At 52.9% G+C, this 19,099-nt stretch overlaps 2 protein-coding genes across 18 annotated transcripts in view; one reads left to right on the top strand and one right to left on the bottom strand.

The window, feature by feature from the left end:
- LOC122895788 (aquaporin-8) overlaps positions 1 to 19,099 on the top strand; it is a 182,923-nt gene that overhangs the window by 97,052 nt on the left and 66,772 nt on the right. Inside the window, exon 1 of one of the 7 annotated variants that reach the window (XM_044233495.1) lies at positions 12,940 to 13,028. The exons of the other annotated variants lie outside the window; for them this stretch is intronic. The gene's annotated coding sequence lies outside the window, so the exon portion shown is untranslated. Of the gene's footprint in view, positions 1 to 12,939; positions 13,029 to 19,099 lie in introns of those variants that run through there. 7 annotated transcript variants of the gene reach the window in all.
- On the bottom strand, positions 368 to 14,747 carry LOC122895791 (thyroid receptor-interacting protein 11-like). 11 transcript variants are annotated; one of them, XM_044233510.1, is made up of 8 exons: positions 8,752 to 13,746; positions 7,876 to 7,989; positions 6,800 to 6,956; positions 5,220 to 5,555; positions 3,417 to 3,553; positions 3,036 to 3,196; positions 2,712 to 2,865; positions 368 to 1,469 (listed from the first exon to the last, which is right to left on the bottom strand). In XM_044233510.1, exon 1 carries the CDS (start codon positions 13,571 to 13,573, stop codon positions 9,233 to 9,235), a length of 4,341 nt encoding a protein of 1,446 aa, XP_044089445.1. In that variant the 5' UTR covers positions 13,574 to 13,746; the 3' UTR covers positions 368 to 1,469; positions 2,712 to 2,865; positions 3,036 to 3,196; positions 3,417 to 3,553; positions 5,220 to 5,555; positions 6,800 to 6,956; positions 7,876 to 7,989; positions 8,752 to 9,232. The 11 variants fall into 11 exon arrangements, 10 of the variants coding, with proteins under 10 accessions (XP_044089445.1, XP_044089449.1, XP_044089450.1 ...); XM_044233514.1 differs by lacking the exons at positions 368 to 1,469; positions 2,712 to 2,865; positions 3,036 to 3,196; positions 3,417 to 3,553 and adding exons at positions 4,503 to 4,684; positions 4,867 to 5,127; XM_044233515.1 differs by lacking the exons at positions 368 to 1,469; positions 2,712 to 2,865; positions 3,036 to 3,196; positions 3,417 to 3,553 and adding exons at positions 4,503 to 4,684; positions 4,867 to 5,098.

The following is a 19,099-nucleotide window of genomic DNA, read 5'->3' as shown; positions in this document are numbered from 1 at the left end:
GGGCAGAGCCCTGCTAAATGTTACATCGAACGTTAGTTTATTGGGTTCTCCCAATCTCGCTGAATGTTTTTTCAGATAATGGAAAGCCCAGTGCCAAAAAAGCTGTCGTGAAATGCATCTAGATGGTAAACATGCTTGGTCCTTGTACCCTGGGGCCTATCCCAGAGGGCTCTGACTCCCTGAGTCTAGAGTTGGACAGAAGCATCTGTCTTTTCTTTAAAAAGTGGCCACAGGCGGCGCCTCGGTGGCTGAGTGGGTTAAGGCCTCTGCTTTCGGCTCAGGTCACTATCTCAGGGTCCTGGCATCCAGCTCTGCATCGGACTCTCTGCTCAGCAAGGAGCCTGCTTCCCCCTCTCTCTGCCTGCCTCTCTGCCTACTTGTGATCTCTCACTGTCCAGTGAACAAAATCTTTAAAAAAAAAAAAAAAAGACAAAAAATCCCCAAAGTCCTTCATGCTTTGCTGGTTTGCACTGGGTTGGGTACAGCTATTTAGCCTGCCATTCCAAACCCAAACTTCCCCTACAACGTTTGGGCTGCAGACGCAGGAAGGCGTTGGAAACTGAGACCGAGGAGAGCAGAGAACGGAGAAAAACTATTCCCAGAGAAAACCGGCTGCAGCTCGAGGCCGGCTCCCAGGGTGGGCGGCGGCGGCAAAGGCCCGGCAAAGGCCAGCGAGGCTGGGGCCCCGCCTGAGGCCCAGGCAGGGAAGGTGCGGCCACAGAGGGGGCGGCAGCTCGGGAAGTGCTGGCCGCGGGGCCTTGCAGGCCTCCAGCAGCTTCCTGGGCCTCCCCCGCGGGCGCCGCCAGCGACTCCGAGCCTGGCGAAGCCGGAGCTGCAGGTGGACTGCGTGGTGTGTGGGGACATGTCGAGCGGCAAGCACTACAGCGTCTTCCCCTGCCAGGGCTGCGAGAGCTGCTTCCAGCGGAGGCATCCACAGCAACCACAGCTACACCGGCCGCTCCGACCGCCGCTGCCAGATCGACCAGCACCACCTGTGCCAATACTGCCGCCTGAAAACGTGCTTCCGCGTGGGCATGAGGAGGCGGCGCAGCGTGGGTCAGCAAGGGACACGGATGCTTCGTCCTCCCGCGGAGCTGCCAAGCGGCGGACCTTGGCTTCTCTCCTCAGACTCCTGTGTTTTTAAAGACGGTGAAACGTTTGTCCCTTCTGTTTTCTTAAACGATCACGAAACCACGGAGAGTGTCGGGCTCCAGCCTTGGCCTCCCCAGAACTGCTGGCCGGAATAGAGGGCCAGGGACCAAGGGGCCCATTCCTGGGACAGCCTGGCGCTCAGCACCCCAAGCATGAACTTTCGGGGCCGGTGGGGTCGGCTTCCCTCGGGGGACGGCCTGACGTCTGGACCGGAGCGGCCAGCGGAGTAATGCGCCAGGCAGGTTGTCAGCATACCGAATCCACGTTGGACACTATGTGATGAATGAATCAAGGCCAATGATAAAGATGTTTCCTACCTGAAAACAAAAACAAAACAGAACAAAACACCTGTCCCAGAGAGAGTCCAGAAAAGCCAAGCCCTAGCCATACTACTTCTCTGTCCGTATTCTGTGTCTCAGTTACTCTAGAGTCCATTGACTTGAAGCAAGTTCCCACAAACGGTTACCCACAAATACTAAGTAACTCAATTTATCAGGACATTGTAGGCACACCTCAGTGGGACACGGTACTGAAAAGCATTTTCTTTCCCTCTCGTCATTTCAGTGGCGCTGCAGACTCTCTGGACAAATAACTGTCCATTTGAGAAAAATTTCTTTCTAATTCAACAGTGTGACACATGTGGTCAACAGCATCTGAAATCTGGAGAAGAAATGAAGTTGCGTGGAGTCCATTGATGTTCACAAACGTCACCACGGACTGCCACCACGTCTTCAACACTTAGCGCCATGTCGGACATGCAGGAGGTGTCAGTGGTGGTTAGTTCAAGAAGTGAAGAAATACACAGCTAAGTGTTTTGTTAATGTTCAATGTCACTTGCTCTTTACAGTCATCTATGAAGTGGGATTCTCGTCATCCCCATTTGTCCCATCAGGGAACGGATACGTACAATGCTTTAGCAGCACGGCTCATAAGAGGCAGAGGTAGGATCTGCTCGGGGTCTGGACCCCATGTTTGAAATCACTATGATTCATTTCCAAGACCCTACAAAAGCGACAAGTCGTCACCCCAGACGTTGGTTTTCCCCACCCCACGGTCCCCACGTGGCCCCAGCTTCAAGGACATTCTCTCAGTTCCTTCAACAGTACACATCCTTCCCGGCCCTAACTGAACACCTTCCCACATCCGCCTTGATTTCTTAGCCTCCTGGTCTCAGCTTAAACATTCCTCGGGAAATTACAAACTCTAATGCACCCTGTACTTCTCAGCACTCCATGCAGAACAGTAATGACGAATCTCACGGGTCGTTATTTCCTTCCTGTCTTTGCCAGCCAGGTGGTGAGTCCCTCACGCATCCCGTCAGTCCTGTTCATCATGTGTTCTAATCACTGATAGCCACGACCCACCCAAAAGGAAGGCCATTCCCCCTACACACACACACTCACACTGACACACACACACACACACACACACACACACACACCCACCCCCCCTGACTGGCCTGATCTCAGGTGCACAGCGGGGATCCTGACAACCCACAGTGGAACGGAAGCTACTCAAGAAGGAGAACGGAACTCCTCCCTCATCAACATTCCACTTACTGGCTTCAAGTCGGTCTCTTCTAGCAGGACTTGAGCCCCAACAAGGCTGAAACCTCATCTGCCTGGTTCGGCCGCATTTCCACTCTCGCTGTCTCCAGGCCCCCCACAGAGTTAGCAGCTCCGTCAGTGAAGCCCCGTTCTGGGCTCTTCTGAGCTGCGAAAGGAGGGGCACACAAGCTGACGGCTACCTTTTGGCAAACCGGTGTACTCTGGGACACAGGCCCGCCTCCCAGCGAGGCCCCAGCCCCCCGGAGACACGGGGCCCTGACGTCATGCCGTACAGGTACCTCTGTGCAGAGAAGCATCTTCCCAAGGGCTGCTCACTTCTTCGTCCTCCGCGCCGACCTTGAGGACGACGTTCAGGAGCTGCAAAGGGGTGTCCTCCGACCAGTGGCCATGGGTCTGGAGGTTGTGAGGTGCTGCGCCCACCGGGACAAGGCTGTGGGGTCTTGAGACGCCAGACAAGAAGCAAGCCTCACAGAAGCCTGGAAGACGGGAGGTGCTTTTGCTCAGACTCAGCTGAAGTGTCTCAGTGCCCCGCCCGTCAGCTGTCCTAACCACCTTCCCGCTCATGGGTGCTGGGCCCACACGCTGAATGGACAATTGCCCTGCTCCCTCGGCCTTGGCCTTCGGAAGGCATCGCTGGATGGGTCTTGGGGCCCCGCCCACACAACCCTGGGCACACAGTCTCTCTCCCATTCCCACCTGGTAGGACCTCGGTCACACCACCATCCTCCTCCTCCTCTGCTGCTGCTGCTGCTGCTGCTGCTGTTTTCTGAGGGTGGCCTGTCTGAGTTCATCGCAAGCTTTAGGTGGCCGTAGTCGGTACAAAACCGAGCTGTCTGGAATGGAATTGCGTTAGCACCCTTTTCAAAACTCAGGTGGGCATATTTGTGGGGACTCTTTCTGGATTCTTTGTTCTGTTCTGTTCTGTTGTGTGGGACTGTCCTTCTGCAAATACCAACACGGGCTTCCGTATTACAACTACTACTAAGTTCGGAAACTCTAAACACTTGTGTTCCCAAATTACTATTCTTTTCAAAACCGGTTTCGAAACTACTCTAATTCCTTTGTCCTTCCACATACATTTTAGAATATTTTGGTCTGTCTCTATGAAAACAAACGAAGCTGACAGGATTTTGATAGAAATGGCGTTAAATCTCTCTCTCAGTCTGGGGAGAATCGACATCGTGGCGATGCTTAGTCTTCCAGGCCCGAACATGGTGTATCTCTCCATTGATTTATATCTTGGACTTCCTTTATCAGTGCTAAAGAGCTTTCGGCGTGGGATGCCTGGACAGGCACTGTTAGATTTATCCCGAAGTAGTTTCTTTGTACGAAGTAGTTTCTTTGTGAAGGTGTGTTTGATTGTGGAGCCTCCATATTCGTTGCTGGCATAGAGGAATTCCGCGTACCTTTATGTGTTTATCCCGTATACTGTTTCTCTGTGAAGTTGCCTTATTAGTTCTAGAAGAATTTGTCGTACCCTCTTGGGGCATCAGGCCTGCAATTAAGATTCCGTGTCAAGGGCTGTCGTGTGACACCCGGAAGATCAAGGAGGGACCCGAATGGCGTCATGCACGTTCTCCTCTCCCTCTTCCCTCACGGGGGAGGTCTCTTCACCAAACACCCTTCTCCTCCTAGGGACTAGCCCTAGTGCCTATTGGGTTTTGGGGAGCAGCATTCAGTTCCCTAGAAGCCCACTGAATTCCCCAGGCCAGCCACTCACACCCTCCCGTGGGCACCAGGACTTGCCACACCCTCTGGTTTCTAGAAGCAAGTCTTGCCTTCCGAGGCCCTGCTGGTTCTCTCTGTTCTCACGCGCGATGTCTGTGCAGTCCTGCACGGTGTGTGGTATCCTCCTCCCCTGAAGCGCGAGGGTCTGTGACTAGGAAACTGTTGTCAATCACACGTGTCGGGTGTCAGGGCGTCCCACAAGTCTGGAGCAGGAGTCTCTCTCTCTCATCGGGGACCTGAGGAGATGGTGATTCAAACAGGCGGCATCACACACACGGTGTCCCTATGTTAAATGAGGACGCGGGGGTCAGCTTGACCTGCTCCTTCGCTAACTAACTGGCTTCGGAGGTGACAGGCACGATCTGGGAGGGAACTGGCCATCGCTGGCCAGCTTGCGTGTTGGCCCGTGTTCTGTTACCTCACGTGGAGGTCGCCATCCATTTCCAAACGAATGTCCCCTCCTTGCCAGCAAGGTGAGAATGGATGAGAATGGACTGTATCTGGGTCTTCCGCCATGTGACCTGCATGTGGCCTGTCTTGGTCTCCAGGGCTCCCCCCTGAGGTTGGCAACCGCAGGACATGCTGACTGGTGTGCTTCAGTTCCAGGGACTGGGGGTTGGGCCAGTGCTTGATGCTGACGTCCAGATCCTCTGGGGGAAAGCACACCCCAAGCACAGCCCTGGGGGTGACCCTCTGTGTTGTGGGTGCAAAGGAGGGAGGCCCCGACGCAGGGAAATGTGGGAATGGCACAGTGAGGGGATCAGTTCCCACCTGGACTTACGCCAGGAGACTGGAAACCATACGACCATCGCCGCGACAGAAGCCCCAGGGCTGATGATGCGGATTTGAGACTCTCTGGAAGAAAAAACCGAGAACGAGGAGCAGGGCAAAAGACACTCCCCCAGCCCACAAGTATATCCAGGAAGACACAAACCCAAGCAAAGGAGGAGTGGAGGAGAGAAAACTGAATACGGGGTGGGGGGGGGCACGACTAATTCAACATGGGTTCAGAATTTGAGCCAGTTGTAAATCCAGCATTGACAAGGGCACCGGGGTGGCTCACGTGGTTAATCATCTGACTTCAGTTCAGGTCTTGATCCCGGGATCCTGGAATAGAGCCCCATGTCAAGCTCCCTGCTGGGCAAGGAGTCAGTCTGCTTCTCCCTCTGACTCTCCCTGCTGCTCCTCCCGCTGGGCCCTGCTCTGTCCCACTTGCTTGCTCGCTCTCTCGCTCTCTCGCCCTCTTAAATCAATCCATCAAATCTCTCACACATAAAAAATAAAAAGGAAATCGTAAATTCACTAAAATAATTTAATTGGCAAAATTCAAAGGAGGCCGATGGCCTTCTGTGCCTCTACGACATAGGTTCTGAATGAAGTGTGATGTTGCTAAGATGCACCGGTTGGCTAACCTTCAGGGACTTCATTCACGTTCTGTTTGTAGCGAGTACAATAACCATAGATTCTACCTTCTGTATTTCCTGCTTTGACATCTCGGGCCTTGCTGACTTTGGTGGAGGGACTTTGCCTGGCAGACTTACCGAATTCCTAGAGATGGTCAGCAGCTTGCCTACAGGCAGAGCTTTCACATGTAAAGCAACCAATTTGGAGCCTTTACCCCCAGCCACCTCTTGTAAGAAACTCTTACTCTGGGCCACTCTCCCCTGCCCTGATCACCCCAGGGGCAGGGACAGACTACTCCAGACAGACACCACCGTGTCCCGGAACCCACGGACGTGACACCGACTGGGCAGTCTTAAATGTGCTGACCCGGATTCACCTGCCCCTTGCCACGGAAACCACAGTAAAGGGTCTTGCCCGTGTTGCCTGTCCCTTCAGTCCCTCTTTCTCCTGACCGCCCCTGGTGCTTCCCTGGGTGGCCCTCCATGGCTCTCGGGACCTCCTTTCTCGGGATCAGGGAGTCGATGAACGCTTCTTGCGTTGTGAGAGTTCCTTGTAGATCTGCTTGTCTTCCCATACCTGATAAAATAAAGCCCTGTACCCTGAAAACACCGGAGACACCTGGGGGGCTCAGTGGGTTGAGCTTTTGGCTCAGGTCAGGATCTCAGGGTCATGGGATAGGGTCGCAGGTCGGGCTATGTGCTCAGGGTGGAGTCCGCTTGGGATTGCCTCTGCCTCTGCCTCTCTGTGCCTGCCACCACCCCGTGCCCCCGCTCCTTTGCTAGCTTTTTCTCTTGCTTTCTCTTTGGAATTAAGTCATTTAAAAAGCCATGAGGGAGCCCCACAAATTGAAAGATGGTGAATAGTTTGCTGTAATACATTTGGCCAGTATGGTCTGTTCGGTGCCTCTCAGTGGCATGTGCCTTGACCTTGAAGGAGACAGGGTTTACCTTGTTAATGCGCGGGGCACCCAAACCGCTCTGCTCTCACAGGCAAACTTTGTGGGCAGGATCTTATCGCCTTCATCTGTCTTCAGGAATACAGATGGGACATCACATTCAGGAGATCCTACTGTGAGGATATTTGTTTGACGCGCTTGTTAAGGACCTACAAAGTGTGTCTCTGTCAGTCCAGGGTCTGCCTTGGGCCCAGATCCTGATCTCAGGGTCCTGGCAACAAGCCTTGCATCAGGCTCCCTGGTCAGCAGGAAGTCTGCTTCTCCCGCTCCCTCTGCCCCTACCAGCCCTTTGTACTCTCTCTCTGTGTCTTTCTCTCTCTCTCGTGTTCTATCAAGTCACTAAATAAAATCCTTAAGAAGAAAAAAGGACATGCAAGTCCAACATCTTTCAGTACTCTTTGGGTACTGGAGGCAACATGTACCTTGTTTATAAATTTTACAGAAACCCATTTCAGCTGTTCCTCGTTAACGAGCCCACGCTGAGGGGGGAGGGTCTCCCCTCAACAGAAGGCTCTAGGATCTGGGCCAGCAAAATTGACCTGTTGAGGGTGACTGGGTGGCTCAGTTGGTGAAGCGTCTGCCTTTGTCTCAGGTCCTGATCTCGGGATCCTGAGATGGAGCCTGGCAGGGGGGTTCCCTGCTCGGCGGGGAGCCTGCTTCTCCCTCTCCCTTTCACCCCCTTTTCCAGCCAGAGCGCTCTCTCAACTACAAAAACAAAAGCTTGAGGAAAAAACCACCTGTTCGTGCCCCGGTCAAAAGGCTGTAGCAGCCTCCTCTCCTGCTTCCCGGAGTCCCTGGACCACCCACGCTATCTGTCAGTCGTCCGTGGGCTCCCAATGCAAGAAACGGCCCTCCTCGGCCCTGGTTAGAGACCATGAGAGCAGCAGTTGCTGGCCATGCACTGGGCTCTCCTGGAAACAGAATCTCTCACAGACTCTGAGCCTTCCTCTCCAGCTGTCTGTTCTTCTCTGGGTCATGGGAAACCCCCCCCTTCCCCACCGCCACCAGCTTAATACCGTTCCCAAGGCCTTCCTGCTACAGGCTGAAGCCAAAGTCTGCATATCCTACCTGCAGGTGGAGGTGGGGGCTTCTGTCCACAGTGCATTGCCAGATTCCATGGTGCTGGAGGACGTCAGCTCTTCCTTCTAGCCCTTGACCAGCCAGCGATTCCCTTGGGATCAACTGCGTGAACATCAATGGAAGTTAATTACATTTTGGATTTGATGACCCCCGTCTCCCTCCTGGTCACATGACAGCTTCACATCCTAGAGAAGCCCCTGTCGTACGCCTTAAGCGTCTCAGCAGGAAATGGATGTCCGCATATCAGAGTCCGTTCTGATGGAAAGCCTGAGATGAAGATTCCATAGGAAGTGTTGTCTTGGCATCCGGTAACTTTGGAGGGCCTCAGATGGCCTCAGTCCAAGTTCCCTTCCCGCTCTGCTCCCACAGATCAGATCCCCTGGCCAACAAGCCCTCCTTAGCACAGGGACCAGGCACAGTTTCTTCCCAAGTAAACTCCGGTTCCCTGACAGCCTGTGCAATGACCCAGCCAATGAAGATTTGAAGGGGCTCCTGAAGAAATGAACAAGGGAGTTGACCATGGACATTCCAGTTAAAAACCGCTTAAAGGATGATCAAGAGGAGCTACTTCTATAGCTTAGGGTAGAACCATCAGCTGCTGGGTTTTCAATTTAAGAATAAGATGGCATTCATTCCCATTTCAAATGGTCTCCAAGGCAGAGTGATTCGGCGGGGTTGGAGGGGGGAGCAAGTCAGAGAATAAATAGCATGCTCCTAAGCAGGCCAACATACATAAGGCCCGAGAGAAATCAGGTTAGCCATAGCGTGCCTTTGCAGACAACAGAAAAGGAAATGATTTTTAAAAATTAGAAAATAAAACATAAACCAAGAGAAATGAGACTTAGCTGGGAAAAGCGAACTTACTTTTTTTTTTTTTTTTTTAACCATATCTTCATCGTGTACTTTTGTGCTATTCACCTCGTTTCCCATCCGAGGATTGTGCGCTCGTCTGTCTGATCCATTTGGAACACTGAAACAAGTTGATGTGTTCTCTGCATAGGGTATACATAGAGGTTTGGCCCTTGTGTACACCTTCCAGCATTACAGACCACAGCTTCCAAGGCCATCAGTGTCGACTGTCCTAGGAACGTCACCCCTGCTGTGGCATCTGGGTGGCTCAGTCTGTTAAGCGTCTGTCTTTGGCTCATGTCATGATCCCGGGGTCCTAGGATCCGGTCACAGGTCAGGATCCCCGTTTTTGTTAAGTCATAAAAGAATAGGTTTCTTAAGCTGAAAGCAAAACCGTGAACATTTGACATTTTGAAAAAGAACATTAGGAGATAAGGTAGACACACAGAGTGACTTGGGATCTTCAAAGCGCGGTGTCACTCTGGCGCACAGTCGTCTATTTCTTGGAGAGGTCTTTGGCCGCCGCCTTTCCAACCTTCTGGGCAGGCGATAGTATACGCGGCGTGTACGTGGGTAAAGCATCAGTGACAGCATTTAGAAGAAGGTGCTCCGATCCATCCATTTCCGGTCCGGGTGGGTCAATAAGAGACACAGCTGTGGTGCGGGGCTTGACCTCCTTTTTTCCGGGTGTGGATGCCAGGGGAGCGTTCAGTCGTGATGGGCCTTGTTTCTTAGGCAGTTTTCCCCTTCCTCCCGAGTCTGGGGGCTTCACGTCACGAGCAGAGGGTTTGGGCGCTGGAAAAGCCGAATGAGATTCCACTTCTAGAAACTGGACAAAAAGTTCTGAAAAGGAACGATTGGCCACAGCTCGGTGATTTGGTTTCGCGGGGGTGCTGGGGGCGCTTCTGGGTCCAGGCCCCCCAGTCACCCCGCTGGGCACACCCGCGGGCTCTCGGCTGCGCAGCTGCCGCAGCTGGTCTTCTCGGATCCCCAGCGTGCTTGCCATCAACCTCAAGGCTTCCTGCCGTTCCGCATCAGCTGCCTGGAACGATCCCACGAAGAGTCTCCTTAGGAGGGTTTTGTCCACCGTTCCTTCGGACTGACTGACAAAGGTCATCAGTTTCTTCTGTGTGTCCTCCAGCATTTCCTGCTGGACCTCATTCTGTTTCTTGAGCTCTTGGAGTTGGTCCTCCTTCACCTCCAAGTCGGCATTTGTTTGATGCAAACGTCCCCGTAAGGACTTCAGTTTTCCTTCTAGGGCGTCTGCCTCTTCCATCCGTTCGGCCAGTTCCAGCTTCAGGCTCGCTAGTGTTTGATGGCAGCGCCTTCCCTCTTCCTGGGAGGCGGCGAGCCGGAGCACAGCTTCCTCCTTCTGCTGGGTGACCACGTGCAACTGCGCCCGCAGCGACTCTGCCTGCAGACGGGCTCCGTGGCCGGCCTTTTCCATGGCAGCGGAAGACAAAGCGAGTTTTCCCTGCAAGACCGTCACTTCCTCTCTTAGCTGAGCCACTTGGTCCTCGGAGGCCAAAGCTTGCCGGCGACGAGAATCTTGGGCTTCTGCAGCGAGGTGCCGCCCTCTCTCCAGCTCCTGGGTGAGGCGCCGTTCTCTCTCTCGTAACCGGTGAACCTCCTTCTGGAGGGCGCAGGTTTCCGTTTCTTTCTGTGTCAGTGCCGACACGGCGTCCTCTCTCTCCCGTTGACACACAGCTGCCTTGTCCTGCATTGACCGAACGGCGTCGACGAGCCGGTTCAATTCCCCGGTCTCGCCCTCTTCTCTCTCTTGCAACAGTTGCTCCAGGGCCAGTGCCTTCTCTCTCATCGCAGCATGCTGGGATGCCGCCTCTCTCTGCGTCACTGAAAGCAGCCGATTTGTCTCTTGCAACGCCTGGTTTTCCATGTCCTTTTCTCTAGATCGTTCCACGATCTTTGCGTTTTCCTCTTTCAGCCGACACACGTCCACTTCGAGATCTGCTATCCTCTCCTTCAGATTGGTGACTGCCTGCCTCAGCAGCTCGTTCTCACTCAGCTGGCCACTGAGCTGCTCCTGTGAAGAAAGCAGCTCCTCACTTTCCGCTTGGATTCGGAGCTCCTGAGCCCGAAGGGAGTTTTGTAGAACGGCCGGTTTCTCCTGCAGCTGTTCCGTGTGGGAATCGGAATCGCCGTGTTCCCGTGGTTTGCCTTCTCCTTCCCCCGTGGCAGCCCCTGAAGCAATCCATCTCTGCTGATCTTCCCGGAGGGTTCGAATCATGGTCTCTTTTCCTTGCCCTGATTTTCTGAGCTCTTCGACCTCCTCTCTGATCACCTGAGAGGACTCCCTCACTGGGTCAGATTTCCCGGCCTTCAGGGAGTCGCTGGAGGTCTGGAGGAAAATCACATCGAGGTTCCCTAAAAGGAGGTCCTCGGCATTGCAGAGCTCCCCGATGCGGAGCTGAAGTTGGGCCAGTTCCTTCTCTAGCTCTTGTAAGTTTACGTCCCGTCCTTGGGAAGTTTGGATCTGGTCAAGAGAGGCTGTCTGCAGTTTCAGAACGTTCTCGCTGTTGGTGCGAGCCCACGCCTGCAGTTGTCGCAGATCTCTCTGAAGCTGGGGTGACTCGCGCTTCAGAGTTTGGACCGTGGTCCGCACCTGCTCTTTCCACTCCTCCATGACCTTCACTCGCTGTGATAACGTGTCCCGTTCCTGGAGAAGCTGCTGGAACTGATCGATTCGACCTCCTCGAACCTCATGACCAGGGCTGGGTGTTTGCAGGATCCTCCATAAAGTCTGGCATATCTGACTTAACGCCTCCACTTCCAGGTCTTTTTCTCGAACCGCGTGGGCCAGATCCCGAATCCTTTCGCTACACCCCTCCTGGCCGCTGCTTTCCACTCTCGTGGACAGTTTTTGATTTTCCTCTTGCACCCTCTGGAGGTCTGCTTCCTTGGCAGCAAGTCGATCGGTCATTTCGTGATAGTCCCTTTCCAGATTGCTCTTCTCCCTCATCTTCTCGTTCAGGATGGCCAAGATCTGTTCGCTTTTCAAAGCACACTCTTGCAACTGCTGCTGAAGTTGTTGCACGTGCCTGTTCTGGCTGTGAGAAGCCTCAGAGATTCTGCTGGAGAGACCCTGAATCTCCACATCCTTTTGCTGGATGATCCGAGTGAGTTTCCCGATCTCCTCTTTGGAGAGCCGATCCACTTGCGCGGTCAGTCGGATGTTCTCTTCAGTGAGAAGCTGCCTCGCCAGTTCCTGTTCTTTGATTCCTTGGACTAGCCTTTGAATTTCAGCTTGAGATGGATCACGCTCGTCCCCTCCGTTCTCTCTGGGGAGAGGCTGGCTTGCTCGCACTTCCTCATCCTCCCAGGGTTGCCTCGGAATGTGCGGGCTTTCGTCGGGCAACTGGGCTTTCAGCTCTTCTAGCGTGACTTGCAGATTCCGAATCAGCTCGTCTTTGGCCGCGAGGAGCTGAGCGCGTTCAGCGTTCGTCGCCTCCTGCCGGTGTTGAAGGCGGCCCACCTTCTCCTTCTGCTCCTGTAAGGCCTGAAGCAGTGCTCTCTTCCCCTGCTGCTGGTTGTGAATGATCTTCTGTTGTTCTTGGATTTCCTCCTCGAGATCATCTTTTAACCTGCTGAGCTGAAGGACCTCACACTCGAGTTCTTCAATCTCCTCGAGGATTTTCGGGTCAACCAGAGGGACAGCGCGACTCTGTCGGGTGAGGCGCTCCAGGTCTTCGTCCACACGAGGGTGTTGGTCTGTCGTGGATGGGAGACGCGTGTCTTTGTCCTCCCCGGATGGGGGTAGGATGTCACGGCTTCTGAAGGTTTCGGTCGACTGGCCGAGTTCCTCCTGAAGCTCTGGCCTTTCTCGGAGTTCTTTGATGTACTCCTCTTGCTCCCTAAGGCACTCTGCCAATTGCTTGTGCTCCTCCAAAGCAAAGGACAGCAGTTCCTTCGTTTCCTGATGCTCTGCGTCCATCTGCTCGATCCTCTCCCGGAGGTGGAGTATCTCCAGGTCTTTCTCCTGACCGAGCTTAGTGAAATGGCCATTATCTGCCGGTGCCCGTTCTCTGAGGCTTTGTTCGGTCTTCTGTTGGCAAAGCTTCTTTTCGGCCCGACACAGTTTTGCCACTAACCGTCCTTTCTCTACCTTTAAAGCCCTCACGGCAACGTTGTTCTTTAGGGAATCCTCGTTGTTGCGCAGAACGGATTCCTCCAGCTGATGTGTTGCCTGTCGGAGCTCACGAACCAACTTCTCCTTTTCTGCTCGGAGATCCGAAGCAAGGTTGTTCAGACTGTCGTTCAGCCGCTGCATTTGTGTAAGTTGCTGCTTCAGCCTTCTGAGATCCCTTTCCCTCTCCTCAAGAAGGTCACGGTTCACGTTCCCGGCAGCACCTTGGTTTTGCAGGTCTTCCACCTGTCGTCGATAGTCCATTAGTTGTTTGCGGTGCCGGTCAGTGAGGTCTGCTAGCTTCTGCCGGTGGGTGTTTTGCAACACGGCCACTTCCAGCTGATGTTTGTCCATGTCCCGTATCTGCTTCTGCTGTAGGTCCCTGATGTGGCTCTTCAGTGTCCACACTGTTTCTGGGTCGACGGTATTTGGTCCCTGGGTGGAACACGGGCACAACATCTTCCAGTGAGTCACTTCAGCCTCCAGTGTGTCTGTCTCAGGGAGGCGTCTGTTGATCTGAGTCTGGGATGAGATGACATCAGCCAGATCCATGGTGTCCCCAGGGAAAGTCCCTTTCCCCAGCACATGTCTGTGAATATCAGAGATGTCCCTGGTCAAAGAGGTGTGGCTGCTGTCCACGGCCCCTAGGGTATGGCCTAGGCCACAGCCCAGACCACCAGCCCAGGAGAACATCTGGCGGTCATACAACTGCCCTGGTCCGCGGTGAGAAAGCGTCCAGTCCAGCCGGACTACCCCGCCAAGTGTCACAGAACCCCTGCCTGCGCGAGGCTAAGAATCAAAAGCCAACCGCCCCCGTTTCTAAGCAGCACCTTGCGCGCGCTCCCGCGTCCCCACCTCGCGCGCGCTCCCGCGCTGCCCCCCACCTCGCTCGCACTCCCGCGCTCCCCACCTCGTGCGCGCTCCCGCGCGCGCGCGCGCGCGCGCGCCACCGCCGCTCAGGTAGTTCCAAGCAGCCAAGACCCTGGGGCCCCTGGTCTGGGTCCCAGCCACTGATCCCTGCAACTTCCCACACCAGGCTTGGGCCCTTGCCCTCCTTCCCCTGCTTTGCTGGCTGTCCTGGGGCGGCCCCTAGTGCATGCTCCTGCCCGGCTGCACCCAGGGGCCTGCGGCCAGAAAATGCACCGGGCCCTGGACTTCCCCCTAAGTAGGGTCGCAGTACACAAAGTCCGGTGGCGGCATGAGCTTTCCACGCAATAGCATCTTTTCCATTGAGGGGAAAAGTACAGTCAGACGCATCCATCCAGCTAGGAGAGAGGATCCTTGGTGCATTTCAGGGATGTCTACGCCGGCGCAGACAACTGACCTCCAGGGAGGCTTTGGGTATTTCCAGCCTCCAGAGACTCCCAGAGTGCCCTGCCCCTCCTTGCCCCGTCAGCCCTGCAGGAACAGCTCGGCCCGCACCTTGGTTTGGCGGTTCAGGGGCCGCCGCCTGCGCCGTGCCTCTCTCGCCTCCCGTGGCTGTGCACCTAGAGCAGGCAGGGGGTTGCGCAGGACGGTGGAGGTGGCCGGTCTGCGGGTCCTCCGCTCTGCACAGAGTGGCCCGGGTGTGGGGCGGCAGAGGCCTGAGTCAGCCGGGCCTGGCGCTAGTGCACCGGTTTAGGAATGGCTCCTGCAGCTGCCCCGCCGCTGGAGCCCCGCTGCCCCCTGCCGTCGCCATGGTGAAGCAGCAGCTGGCCAACCAGAGCCTGGCAGGGGACCGCGCCCATTCCCGCCGCTGCGATTCCGCCTTGCGCCGCGTGGGGTCTGGGCTCGGAACAGGAGGGCTGGCTGCTCTCTTGGTGGCGTGCTCCCGTCCCCTGCCGCCACCACACAGCAGGCACAGGGGCCCCTGGCCCGGGACTGGGCCACGGCACACACTGGAGCCCAGGTCCTGGGCGGTGCCGGAGTCCCAGAGCAGCCGTTTGGTGGGTCGGCCACCGGAGACGACCCCCCCCCCCCCCCAATCCCGCGCTGCGCGAGTCCCTGCCGCCCTTGGTCCTGGCCCCTGGTGGGCTGCTCCTGAGCCTTCCCCTGCCTTCCCCTGCATAGGTAATTTACATGTAATATATATATATATTGTATATATTGATGCTGGTGTCCTGTGTACTGGTATATGCATACATATTATCCTTTCTGACCATTGTGCAATGGTATCTCTTTGTGGTTTTGCTTTGTATTTCCCTGATGCCCAGCCATAGGGAGCATTTTTCCATGTGCTTGTTGGCCATTGGAATGTCTTCTTTGCAGAAACGTCTGTCCATGTCTTCTGCCTATTTCTTGATCAGATTCTTCTTTGGGTGTTGAGTTTGGTAAGTTCTCTATAGATTTTGGATACTGTCCCTTTATCTGACACGTCTTTTGCAAATAACCTTCTTCCATTCTGCCAGTTGTGTTTTGGTTTTGTCGACTATTCCCTATGCTGTGCAAAATCTTTTTATCTTGGTGAAGTCCCGGTAGTTCATTTTTTTGCCTTTCGTTCCCTTGGCTTTGGAGACGTGTCTGACAAGACGTTGCTGCAGCTGAGGTCACGGAACTTGCTGCCTGTGTTCTCTACAGTTTTGATGGATTCCTGTCTCCTGTGTAGGTCTTTCATCCACTTGGAGTCTATTTTTGTGTATGGTGTAAGGAAATCGTATAGTTTCATTCTTCTGCATGTAGCTGTCCAATATTCCCAGTACCATTTGTTGAAGAGACGGTCTTTCTTCCATTGGATCTTCTTTCCTGCTTGGTCAAAGGTTAGTTGACCCTCGAGTTGAGGGTCTATTTCCAGATTCTATAGTCCTTTTCATTGATCCATTTGTCTGTTTTTCTGCCAGTACTCTCTGAGTGATGACAGCTTTGTAAATAGAGCTTAAGATTGGGATTGGGATGCCACCAGCTTTGGTGTTGTTTTTCAACACTCCCTCTGGCTGTTTGGGGTCTTTTCTGGTTCCAGACAAGTTTGGGGATAATTTGTTCTATCTCTGGGAAAAAAAGTTGATGGTATTTTGGTAGGGATTGCGTTGACTATGTAGATTGCTCAAGGTAGCATAGACGTTTTAACAATATTTGTTCTTCCAGTCCATGAGCGTGGAACATTTTTCCATTTCTTCGTGTCTTCCTCAGTTTCTTTCATACGTGTTCTGCCGTTTTTGGAGTACAGATCCTTTACCTCTTTGGTTAGGTTTATTCCTAGGTATCTTATGGTTTTGGGTGCAGTTGCAAATGGGATCGACTCCTCGGTTTCTCTTTTTTCTGTCTCCTTGTTAGTGTATAGAAATGCAGCTGATTTCTGTGCATTGATTTTATATCCTGCTACTTTGCCGAATTCCTGTATGAGTTCTAGCAATTCTGGGGTGGAGTCTTTTGGGTTTTCCACATAGAGTATCATGTCCTCTCCAAAGACATGTTTGGATGCCCTTTCTTTCTTTCTTACTCACTTTTTAAAAGATTTTATTTGTTTACTTGATAGAGAAATCACAAATAGGCAGAGCATCAGACAGAGGGAGAGGGAGAAGCAGGTTCCCTGCTGAGCAGAGAGCATCATCAGGACTCGATCCCAGGACCCTGAGTTGAAGGCAGACACTTAACCCACTGAGCCTTGCCGGCACCCCTGCCTTTTATTCTTTCTGTTGTCTGATTGCTGAGGCTAGGCCTTCTGGTGCTATGTTGAACAGCAGTGGTGATACTGAACATCCCTGTTGTGTTCCTGACCTTAGGGGAAAAGGGAAAGGCTCTCTTTTTCCCCGTTGAGAATGATACTCACTGTGGGCTTTTCATAGATGGCTTTTATGATATAGAGGTACATTCCCATATTGAGGTACATTCCCTCTCTCCCTACACTGTGAAATTTTGATCAAGAAAGGATGCCGTAGTTTGTCATGGGCTTTTTCGGCCTCTGTTGAGAGGCTCATAGGGTTCTTGTCCTTTCCTTCATCTGTGTAGTCTATCCCTATTGATTGATTCGCAGATATTGAACCACCCTTGCGTCCCAGGAATTAAATTCCACTGGTCGTGGTGAATAATCGTTTTCACGTACTGTTGGATCCTATTAGCTAGTATTTTGGTGAGAATTTTTGCATCCATGTTCATCAGGGATATTGGTCTGTAATTCTCCTTTTTGGTGAGGCTCTCTGTCTGGTTTGGGGATCAAGGTAATGCTGGCCTCATAGAAAGAGTTTGGAAGGTTTCCTTCCATTTCTGGTTTTTGAAACAGCTTCGGAAGATTGGGTATTAATTCTTGTTTAGCTGTTGGGTGGAATTCCCCTGGGAAGACATCTGGCCCTGGACTTTGGCTTGTTGGGAGATTTTTGATGACTGCTTCAGTTTCTTTGCTGGTTATGGGTCTGTTTAGGTTTTCTCTTTCTTCCTGGTTCAGTTTTGGTAGTGTATGTATCTCAGGAATGCATCTGTTTCTTCCGGATTGCCTAATTTGTTGGCATGTAGATGCTCGTAATATGTCCTTCCGGTTGTTTGTATTTCTTTGGTGTGGTTGTGACGTCTCCTCTCTCATTCATGATTTTGTTTATTTGGGTCCTTGCTCTTTTTGTTTTGATCAGTCTGTCCCGGGGATTATCGATCTTACTAATTCTTTCAAGGAACGAGCTCCTAGTCATTGATCTGTTCTACTGTCCTTCTGGTTTTATTGTATTGATTTCTGCTCTACTCTTGCGTCTAGTAGGCTTTATTTGCTGTTCTTTCTCCAGTTTCTTGAGGTGTAAGGTTTGGTTGTGTATCTGAGGTCTATCTTGTTTCTTGAGAAAGGCTTGTATTACTATATACTTCCCTCTCTTTGTTGCATCCCCAGAATTTTGCACAGTTATGCTTTCATTTTCATCGGTTTCCCTGAATTTTTAAAATTCTTCTTTAGCCTCCATGTATTTGAGTTCTTTCCAACTTTCCTCTTGTGATTTGAGTTCCAGTTTCCAATCACTGTGGTCTGAAAATAGGCAGGGAAGGATCCCAGTCTTTTGGTACCAGTTGGGACCTGATTTGTGTCCCCGTAGGTGTTCTGTTCTGGAGAATGTTCCACGGGCACTCGAGAAGACTGTGTATTCTGTTGCCTTAGGGTGGAATGCTCTGACTGTATCTGTGAAGTCCATCTGGGGCAGTGTGTCATCCAGAGCCCTTGTTTCCTTGTTGATCTTCTGCTTAGACAATCCGTCCTTGGCAGTGAGGGCGTGTTCAAGTCCCCGACGATTACTGTATTCTCACCAGTGTGTTTCTTTAATTTTGTTATTAACTGGTGTATATAATTGGCTGATCCCATGTGAGGGGCATAAATATTTACGATTGTTAGATCTTCTTGTTGGATAGACCCTTTATGATCTAGTGTCCTTCATCATCCATTATTAGTCTTTGGTTTCAAATCTATAGGTCTGATACAGGGATTGCTATCCTAGCTTTCTTTGGATGTCCGTTAGCATGGTAAATGGTTTTCCACCCCCTCACTTTGAATCCGGAGGTGTCTTTGAGTCTAAGAGGAGTCTCTTGTAGACAGCGTATCGATGCTCTTGCCTTTTATTTTTATTTTTATTTTTTTTAAGATTTTATTTATTTATTTGACAGAGACCAAAAGTAGGCAGAGAGGCAGGCAGAGAGAGAGAGAGGAGGAGGCAGGCTCCCTGCTGAGCAGAGAGCCAGATTCGGGGCTCAGTCCCAGGACCCTGGGATCAGGACCTGAGCCGAAGGCAGAGGCTTTAACCCACTGAGCCACCCAGGTGCCCCTCAGTGGTCTTGCTTTTTTATCCAGTCTGGTATCAGGGAGCCCTCAGAGGAAAGCAGTCAATCACTCCTATCTCCCTGGTCTCCAACCACACTCCATCCTCATCCAGCCTGTGACCGAGCATTTCTATCTCAGGCACATGATCCCTTTCAAGTCTGTAAACTGTGCCGACTCCTGCAGTGTGCACCTGTGCCACGCCCCCCCCCCAGGGGAGGAAGGGGGTTCTTGCGGTGGTTCTGCTGCTTACTGGGCCCCTAGTCCGGGAGCAGTCACCTGACCATGCCTTGGTTCACAGTTTATAGCAACCCCAAGCTGAGAACCCCCTCCTGGGCTCTCTGATTGCAGCCGTCTTCCCTGATCCAGTGCCCAGGAGCTCTGCCACACTCAGGCACCCCCATTCTTTCTGGGACGCTGGGATCCTGAGACGACACTCTCCTACCCAGCATAGGGAGTGGGGGGAGGGGGAGAATTTCCAGCAGACTCCCCACTGAATGGGGAGCCCGATGTGGGCTTGG

This window comes from Neovison vison, chromosome 14 (genome assembly GCF_020171115.1).
Source record: "Neovison vison isolate M4711 chromosome 14, ASM_NN_V1, whole genome shotgun sequence".
Taxonomy (NCBI): domain Eukaryota; kingdom Metazoa; phylum Chordata; class Mammalia; order Carnivora; family Mustelidae; genus Neogale; species Neogale vison.
This window is presented reverse-complemented; position numbering and strand designations above follow the sequence as displayed.

Bases quoted from the DNA above. Each gene is read 5' to 3' on its own strand.
- LOC122895791 (XM_044233510.1), bottom strand. From the start codon at position 13,573: ATGTTCTCCTGGGCTGGTGGTCTGGGCTGTGGCCTAGGCCATACCCTA.